Source organism: Limulus polyphemus, unplaced genomic scaffold (genome assembly GCF_000517525.1).
Source record: "Limulus polyphemus unplaced genomic scaffold, Limulus_polyphemus-2.1.2 Scaffold10582, whole genome shotgun sequence".
NCBI lineage: Eukaryota > Metazoa > Arthropoda > Merostomata > Xiphosura > Limulidae > Limulus > Limulus polyphemus.
Window position 1 is genome coordinate 3,538 of NW_013676192.1, and position 10,490 is coordinate 14,027.

At 36.3% G+C, this 10,490-nt stretch overlaps 1 protein-coding gene across 1 annotated transcript in view; it reads left to right on the forward strand.

Moving 5' to 3' along the window:
- The first annotated feature begins 2,139 nt into the window (after positions 1–2,139).
- Positions 2,140–10,490, forward strand: part of LOC111083662 (solute carrier family 22 member 5-like) — an 11,400-nt gene continuing 3,049 nt past the window's right edge. Inside the window, exons 1-2 of the mRNA XM_022380309.1 lie at positions 2,140–2,879; positions 6,703–7,002. Coding sequence (XP_022236017.1) covers positions 2,469–2,879; positions 6,703–7,002 — 711 coding nt within the window. The 5' untranslated portion in view covers positions 2,140–2,468. The remainder of the gene's footprint in view (positions 2,880–6,702; positions 7,003–10,490) is intronic.

Here is a 10,490-nt window from a genome sequence, read left to right on the forward strand (position 1 = left end):
AAACAACAACATATTTTTCTTCACTTTGTCTGGACCAAACAGAATTATTGTGAAGTTATGTTAATAACGTCACATTATGTGCCTTTTGTCAGTTTGAGTAACACGGTACAGGAAAATTATGATTTAAGTACAAAGTAATTAAATTCATATCTTCTTCACATAAGGGGTAGGAATATGAAGGGATATTTTTCAGTTTTATTAATTGTTATGTTTACATTTTATGCCCTTTTCCCTTTGTCATTCAGTAGAGCTTCCTTTCTTATGCGTTTGTTTATGCATGATGCCAGAATTATTGTATCATTATTCCCACACTGAAGTAAAATGACTGACACTGGATGGCGCTAAGGTCTTTGCCACCGTAACTATGGTCACATAAATTTTTGAATCGTTCTACGTAAATAAAGGGATCGGATGTGTTGATAATCGTCCCACATTGAAATGTAATCTCATCATACGGTAGCAAATAAAAGAGAAATGAAGACAAATAAACTAGATGCTCGAGAATGTGGAGTCTTAGATTCGATACTGTTTTAAACTCGGTTAGAGCATACGAGTTAGGATTAACCAGTTTGAAAGTATTGTATTATTAGATAAATTTGGTGATAAGTTACGAAGTTCGTTATTTTTTTCAATCCTTCTTGTATTGAGGTTATATAATGTTATATTTTTAGTCTTAACTTCAGTTGTGTCGTTTGCAATATCTCTGTAATTAACATCTAAAACTCGAATACAATGATTGTATGAACTTTTTAACTCCCCAATACTTATATTAAACTAGTAATATATATATATATAGTTCAGTTTCTGGTAGTCTAAAGAAAACATTGAGGATCCATATTTCTTTATCTCACGATTACTCAATTGTAATACACCTTGTTCCCTGATGGTTTCTATGTCTTTTAAGTCATGAGGTGTGATAAAGAACGTATTTTGGTATTACATCTACAAGTTATGTAATCTGTGACATTGATTAGTTATAAGATGATCACAGATGATGTAAGTGAGATGATAATCTCCTCTTATGTAAAAACTCAACACCAGACTCTCAACATCTTTTTTCTAAGATGAATATTTGTGACGTTTTTTGGTGTGGAGTACTACTTATACAACTTGACATTTTGGAAAATTTAATATAATTTCATGGTTTGTTATGTTGGTGGCCCTAATGATGACAGCCTTATATTTCAATCTATAATAGTTCTCCCAACCAATAATTCCCCAAAACAAACTGGAGTGTTTGGTTCCATCACACCCGGATCACAAGACCTCAAGTTGTTCCTAGCTGGTCAGGTATAAGTATAATGGTATAATATCTTCTTCTTCATCAGGATTCGGTCCATGTTTTGAACCAGGGAGGGTCAGGTTCAGCGTATACCTCAAAAATTGAAGGCGCCGGGTACCGATCCCGGTACCTCTCGCATGCTAAGCTACGCCCCATATATTTAGGGAAGGATTGTTGGGTTTGATTTGTTTTGAAATTCGCCCAAAGCTACACGAGGGCTATCTGCGCTAGCCGTCCCTAATTTAGCAATGAAAGACTATAGGGAAGGCAGCTAGTCATCACCGCCAACTCTTGGGTTACTCTTGTACCAACAAATAGTGGGATTGACCGTCACATTATAACGCCCCCACGGCTGAAAGGGCGAGCATATTTGGAGGCCTTAGTAAAAATGAGTTTGTAAACAAATAAAATATCGGTTTCTATGTGTGTGTGGTGGTGGTAAATATGAAACTGAATATCAGTTTTCGTATGTATTAAAATATTTGCACAACATTCGCTATCTCACCTACATCATATACCCGTGTGGATTTAGCTTTTCAAGCACAAAACAACACAATGGCTTATAATGATTCCACCGCAGAGATCGAACCCTGAATTTTAGCGTTATAATCCTTCAAGCTACCGCTGAATCACCCCACAAATAGCCGCTGTAAAAATAAAAAAATATGCAACATCCTATGTCTGCAATATGATAAACAATTTACGACAGCAAACGATGTAAAATTTTGTTGTTGTTTTTCTTTAGAGAATGTTGGGTTTAATATTCTAGTTTCGTACGTTCTATATTCACATATGTTGCTTCATCATTGTAACTTAAATATATATATTAATAATTGAGTGAACAAGAGCTCTTCACCAGCAAACCGCCCCTAGCCGGTGCGAACGGTCATAAGTCAACATGATCAGCTGATCAAGAGGAATGTGAGGGAACAAAAAAGGAAGGATGTTATATGGATTCATTCATACGATGGAATACCGGCTGTTACCAGTTTGGGGATCGACTAGCCGTGATAATATTGTGAAATCTCCCGTAGCGGTATCCAAATAAAGTATATAATAACTCTCACGACTTACTTCTTCTGGATATTCTAACTGAATATTACGTAAGTCATTCCTCTATAGCAACAGTGTTTCTCTGACTAGCTAATCTCGCGAGCTTGTACTTTTAGAAAGTGAAAAGAAAACTATGGAATTCGAAGACATTCTCTCAGAGGTCGGTGACTTTGGTCCCTACCAAAAGTCTCTTTTATTATATTTTATGGCCCCTACGACATTCGCAACTGCCTTTTACGTAATGAATGTCATATTCTTAGTCGCCGTTCCAAATCACTGGTGTCTCGTCCCGGAATTTGAAGAAACCAACTTGACCATCGAAGAGCAGAAGGTGTTAAGTATCCCGAAAGTCACAAGAAATGGAGAAGAACAATACAGCAAATGTACGATGTATAACTTGAACTACGCAGCCATCCTTCGTAACATCACGTGGTTCAACGGATCAGCTGTCCTTCCTGAACTTCATTCGGACCAACCTGTCCAGTCCTGCCAAAACGGATGGATATACGACCGTACTCTTTATCAACAGACCGCTGCCACAAGGGTAAGACAATCTGATCATAAACTTATTGGATAACATCTTATCACGGTACACTGACGTAAGGCTTAACTTATAATTCTGAATAACTCTCAATTTGTTTATATTCTATACACTATTGGTGTGGTCCACATACTGAATCGTATTGTTTTAACTCTTTTGTTTTAACCTGTTAAACCATTCAGGGTAAAGCAGTAGCTAGAAAGTTAAGGTTAAATTCATCAATTGTCGGCTTAAAACACACATAAAACCTCACACTAATTTCTGGGGTTAACTGCAGTATTGGCGGTAGTTTTTGTTTAACTCGATAATGTGACTTGTATTTCTTACGGACCATGTAATTACCGTAGTCGTGGACTCGCAAACAGCTTGGTGCATGATAATATTAAAAAAATATACCACGTGGTCTATATGAAGATCATATCGACAGTTCTAAGGAAAAGCGTGTCGGTAACACTGTAAATAAATTAAGGTTGATTTTATAACCTTCTTGATAGCAAGAAATTCACTGATTAAAAGATTTGAATTCGAAAACTTAAAATATTTGTTATTTTAATTTAATAAATTGCTTCCCTCTTACACATCTAAGGCCTGGTGGTCACGGATTCGAATCCCGTCATCAAACATGCTCACCCTATCAACCGTAGGGGTGTTACATTGCGACGGTTAATTCCACTATTCGTTAGTAAAGAGTATCCCATCAGTTAAAACACTGGAATAAAAATAATGTACATTAATGTTTATGTATTTCAAATTATCTTTTTTCTTACAAAGAAATTAAATTAAAAAAACTTTACACAAATTAAATATATTTTTCAGATACGTTGTTTTTGTTAACTACCCTAGACTTTGTTATATCAAAATGAGTAAGGTTTGTTTATTTGGTTGTAGTTAAGCACAAAGCTACACAATAGGTTATCTGTACCGTGCTCATCACGGGTAGCGAAACCCGATTTTAAGCGACGTAAGCCCGCAGATTTACCGCTGAGACACTGAAGATAGCTTGGATTGTGCTTTGTTTATTTGATTTCGTTCAAAGCCACTCGCGGTCTATTGGCGCTAGTCGTCTGTAATTTAGAAGTGATAGACTAGAGGAAAGGCAAATAGCTAGTTAACACCATTTACTTCACCACCAACTCTTGCCATTCAAGTAAATCTGGTGTGGTAAGGAATAGGTATGTTTTTAGCCATTCAAGTAAATCTGGTGTGGTAAGGAATAGGTATGTTTTTGTTCACCAACATTAATCTGGAGTAAACAATCTAGAGAAGAAAATAAACATGAGAGATTAAAATAAAGAACACCTAACAGTTAAAATAATAGGTGAGGAGATTAACTTACTTGTCAGCGATTGCACCAAATATTAGAGCACCCACCACAGAGCCAACACTTGATAAAGTTAGGACTAGGCTCGGTAAACTGTCGTATTCACACACCAAGTTCCACTGTAACAAATTATGTACCGATTACAACTTCGTACATTTTATACACAAAAATTCTACCTGCACTGTACACGAGCTGTGGTAAGGAATATGTAAACTTTTACTCACCCAAATGAAACTGGTGTGATAAGGAATAAACAAATTTCTATTCACCCGAGTAAATCTGGTGTGGTAAGGAATATGTACATTTTAAGCCATTCAAGTAAATCTGGTGTGGTAAGGAATATGTACATTTTCAGCCATTCAAGTAAATCTGGTGTGGTAAGGAATAGGTACATTTTTAGCCATTCAAGTAAATCTGGTGTGATAAGGAATAGGTATGTTTTTAGCCATTCAAGTAAATCTGGTGTGGTAAGGAATAGTTATGTTTTTAGCCATTCAAGTAAATCTGGTGTGGTAAGGAATAGGTATGTTTTTAGCCATTCAAGTAAATCTGGTGTGGTAAGGAATAGTTATGTTTTTAGCCATTCAAGTAAATCTGGTGTGGTAAGGAATAGGTGTGTTTTAATTTTTTTTCCCATCGGGTAATAACTCTCTTGGGGTAACTATAGAACTATCTTGGGAGGACAGGAGCTTGATCAGTACGCTGGAAGGGGGGGAGGCGGTGAATGATGTGGAAGATTTATATGTTAGTAGTGTCAAACTTGACCTTTTACAACACAATAAGTTCTCTGTATATTTTAGTTGCTCGTCCACAGACTATTTTACTCAACAACAACAACAAAAAATGGCGTGTCAATGGATTAACAGAATTTCGCTCACCATAGTGAAATTGATGGGAAAACGGAATAAATAGAAAATTTCTCACCCAAATAAAATTGGTGTCTAAATGAATTGAATATAATTTTACTTACTCGGGTAAAATTAGTGGAGTAATGAACAAACATAATTTTGTTCAACTAAGGAAAAATGATTTGCTAATGAATATTTTTTCTTTTCTTACCCAAGAGAACTTCATGTGATTAGGAATAAAACAAATCACCCAAGTAAAATTGTTTCAGTGAGGAATAAGCAAAAGTTGAAAAGGAACTGGTGTGGTAAGGAGTAAACACATTTCTACTCACCCAAGTAAATCTGGCTGCTGACTTACACAAAAAATTAAGACTCTTATTTACAGAATGAGAGGAAATGAGAAAGATTTTGTGGTTTTCCATCTGAAAGGCATTTTATGCTCACGTGGGCTAAGCGATCAGTAATAGTTCTCCCTAATTTCGAATTACTGACCAGTACTCGCCGCCATAAGGGCTTAGCGTGGCTTCTGGAATCGAGTGACGGGATTGACACTCACTCTTATAACACGGAATGTCTTCAGTAGCATCTCGCTTCCAACCAGAGTCCTTTCGACACGCAGCCCAACACATTAACCCGTCAATGCTATGGATGACCCAGGGAAGAGAACCATTATTTTAACTTACGGTGTTGCTAAGTAATCAGCTTGAATTCACGTGGAAAGCCCGTAACAAAAGTTATATTTCAACGAACCTCCACCCAGAACGGGTCCCGACAGTGCATTGAAATAACTGTGTTTTCATTTTGTTCGTCTGAGCCTAAAAGAACCTTTTTTTTCCTCGAAATGTTGTTAGACAAAATTGACAGCTGTCTGACAGTTCAGTTTTACGTAAGAAACTGTCTTCTGTTAACAGTCATAATAGAGTTGGAATTTATAACAGACGTCATTTGTCGTCTCAAGTGACACCGTTTTATTCTTCTTTGAGTAGTAACAGTTGAATGTAACCACGTGCATTTCTTATGTTCGAACACCACGTGCATTTCATGTAGTTGAACAAACTTTGAAGAAAATTATTAGGATATAACAAAAACGGGAAAAATAATTTGCTGACTTGCAAATTACACTTGTTTTTAAAATAAGTCTCCCATATGGATTTCCAATGTGAACAGATATGGGGTTCGATTCCCCGCGGTGGACAGAGTGGATGCAAAGTAGGTAATTCTAGATTACTTTACATTTCGTGTTTGTGAACTTATTTGTCCGTGAACGCCTCCACGGCTTAGCAGGCGCACTTCGTGTGGCCCGGGGGATGTCTTTATCTATCTGGAGTAAAGGAGTAGGTGGTCACTTGAATCTAGCATCGGAATTTGTGTTTCTCCTTTGGTATCCCAGTTACGTCATATTTGAAACTGTGTTCATACTCCCACTCATAAGCTAGTGGGACCAAACTTGACACAAATGATCAGGTTCTACGGACGGATTTCCTAACAGATTTTTTAAATCTTTTTTCTGATTATAGTCAGTTTCTTGTACGTCATTTCCTGTTTCTCATATTTGATGTACAGGGTGTCCACAAAGTACTGTTCCGGTTTTAAAAGTTTATTACAACAAAACCAAATGAGCTAGAATTATGCAGTTTTTAGCACCTTGTTGTTGAAGTTTGAACGAAGATGGCGGCTACACATGAGAAAGCTCAATGTCTCATCTGGTTTGTCCACATCAGTGACAACTGTTCAACGAAACTACCACCGTCAATATGTCAAGGATTCTCCCTACAAACCCACCATTAGGAGGTGGTCTCACAAGTTTCGGGAGACAGGAAATGTGACTGACCTGCCTCGAAATGGACGTCCAGGTGTTTCTGAAGAAACCATTGCTAATGTCCAGGAGACTTTCCAACACAGCCCTAGAAAGTCTATTCGTTGTGCTTCAAGTGAACTCCAGCTACCGCCATCAATGGTACACAAAGTCCTATACAACAGGTTCAGTCTTTAGGTGTATAAAGTGCACACATTGAGCTTTCTCCTGTATAGTCGCCAGTATGTGACGAGATCAAGAAGCTGAGATGTATTCGTTATTATTTCCTGTGCAGCAATAACAACTGTACAAGGACTTATTTCAATGTATATATTAAAAGTTCTTATCATTGTTTATGTAATCTTATGATACTTAATGTGTGATTTATATTATTTAATACGCAACTTAATAATCCTAAATAAGTAAGTTTACAACAAAAAAATTATATTTATTAAAAATGCTCTCCTTACGATGCTTTAAAAGTGCCCTTTTTGTCGTTGAGTCTTCACACTTTCAATGTCCTCTGCACATTACTGGGAAACAGCCACATCTGTGCTTATTATATGCTTACTCTTAGCAAAAATTCTGAGAGTGTTTAAAGGCTTAACTTAATAACATGATGGATTACCAAAGTTATAACTCTCACTCAGCTTAAAAGTGTGGGCGGATCGTGGCTTACGACATATTGCAGCTTGAAACATCGATCTCTTGATCCACAATCTAGCATGTTAACCAGTAGGCCACGCCTGCTCTTATTTCTTCAAAGAATTGTTATTGTGAGAAACGACATGGGGGCCCAATGCTAAGTTTGTTTATTTGTTTCGGAAATTCGCGCAAAGTACACAATGACTGTCTGTGCTAGCCATATCTAATTTTGAAACTGACATAATAGCGGGAGAGCAGTTAATTAACAACATCCACCGCCAATAGTGGAATAGTGGGATTTGACCTTTACCCTTATAAAGCACCCATGGCCCCGAACTTCGAAGGGCAATTCTGCAGCAAGGAGAAGTGAACCGAGGATTCTGTGATTCACATTTTCGCATGTTATCCACAAAGCCATGTCTGACTTAGGGAACACTGCAATTTAAGTAATAGAAAATTTGATTTTATAGATTATAGAAAAATATGTAAACGACAAATAGTAACACTAAACTTATACGCTTCAATGTATACCTTACATTTTAATTAATTAAAACCAACTCTGAAAAAATAATAATGAGATTGACATAAAAACCTTTAGAAATGATTTATTGTTGAGGGGGGGGGGGATGTTAGAGGAAACTATGCCGATTTTCGGTTACCTCTGGTACACATATGGTGGAAAGTCATAAGGAGGAAAAATAAGCCCTTTTATTCCTATTCAGTCGGTCTTATAAACACTTTTATGGTCTATTAAACAAATAATGATTTAACAAATGATTTTTATAAATAAAGACCTACAAGTCCCTGAGTTAATTAATTAATTAATTAGTTAATTAATTTTAACGTTGAAATATTTCTATGTTCTAATAACTCACAGCTAGAAAGGTACAGAATCAGGTGTATCATTTCGTAGTTTTGAAAAATTTCATGACAAAGAAAAAATAGCATCTTGAAGGCACAAGAGCTGGAAAGCAGGGGCTTGAGCCCATCCAGCTACGTCGTTGCTGTTTGCCATCTATCTGGTCAGCAGTTCCAAATTAGGGATCGTTCTGCCTCAACTTTAGGGGTCTCTTACTTCGACGTTTAGCACACGCGTCGCATTGGATGTTGTTCAAGCTTACAACAGCAGTCCTTCAAATTATCTAGAGCAACCGTCAGTATTTAATTTAATCATGATAGTTTATCTGTTTGGCATGGTTTACTGGTTTCCTTCCTGAAAGTTTTCTTTTTACTTTTTAATTGCCCATTCGTAAAAAGAGTAAACAAACAAACACTGGTTTATCTCATAACGAGTAAGATTTATTCTAACATCCACGTCAGCGTGGTTAGGATAGATACAGTACATTTTCTTTGGGATCATCAGTAAAGCAATGCCATTTCCGATATACAGCGACTAATACTTTGAAGGTACAAAGTTCACGTGTTGTCAGCTCTTACGTAATTCTTAATACGATATATCAGAGTCTAGTTTCATGGTAAGTTTCAATCATTTAAGAATCTCAAGTTCTTTCTTATTGTGGCTTAAATGACGATTCTGTTTGTCATATAATTTTTCTTTTATTCTGCCATGTGTTATTGTATTAGTAAACATGTCGAAATTCGACAAAATACAGAGAGTTGTGGTCTAACACTAAAACCTATTGAATTCACATCAGAAAAGTTGTTTGTAAACAACCTTTACATTATTATTGTATTAGTATAATATGTCAAAATACAGAGAGTTGTGGTCAACAACCTTTACAATATTCAAGGACATAAATGTTTAACCGATCAAATGACCATTCCCTGGACAGAGCTACGTAGAGCTGACCGTGAATACAAATTGGCTCAATCTCCATCGGACAGTCATCCGTCTTCCCAGAGGTTGTTATTGTGAAGAACTATTTTATCTGTGTATAATACAAGCAAGGTCTTTATCATTTCTTCATGAAAACAACTATCAAATATATATTTATAAGTGTATTCTAGCGATTGGATTTAATCCTTTCGTTGTCAGTGTTCTCCTTGATAGAATAAATATCGTCTGGGGATTACAAAATGAAATCCACCATGTACTAAACCGGTTAAAAGAGGTTTAATCCGGGTTATCTTCATCGTTTTCAATCGGAGCTTCCTTCCTTAGTTGAGTAAACATTAGCTGTTGATTGGAAACTCGAATAAACTAAGAGCTCCACCTACATGTGACGTTTGAGGAATTATTACTGACCCCTTGCGGTGAAATGTGGCTTCCAACAAACTTCTAATATAATTTATTTGTTTTTGTGTGTGTGTGTAGCTACAACACAATAACATTTTTAGGTTACTACACACAATGTTTAACAGATCATATGGCAATCGGTCATGGCTCTTTCACCAGAACGGAGTTTAATTTCATATCACGAGATTGTATTTAATTCCAGTGGTGTAGCACCAGTTACAACCACACAGAAAGACACTGCTCGAGCAGCTTGTTAGTTTTGATGACTAGATCCAGCAAGAGACGCTTGTTCAGAGGGAAAGGTCGACTAAAGTCCGACACCTTTCTCACTATTACGATATATTTATATTCTACGAGCAGCTTAAGTATGCCTTTTATGGAAATTTAAAAGCTTTATCTGGTTTTTAGTTTAAACAAAAAAAAATGTCCTTATTCAACGGTTTAAAAATACTAACTTTATAGCTTTATAACCAGGTTTGGGTCTGTGCGTGTGACTCGAACTTTATGTTCAAAATGCCTAACTTTAAAGCTTTATAAACTGATTTGGGTCTACGCTTATGGCTTGACTAAACATAAAATCATTAGGTGAAAGTACCATAAAGAAACGAAACCATTTTTGATACATGTTAGGATATTTACTTAAGTTACCCTTAATATTTCAGATTTACTTTTGATTTTCTTACCATCCCGTTATTCAGTTGTTATTGTTTGTTTATAAGCATACAAATTAATGAAAAAAGTTTTCGCAATAAGGCGACCTTATATTTATATACACTTCGTATAATTAAATGATACAGTTTACAGTCCT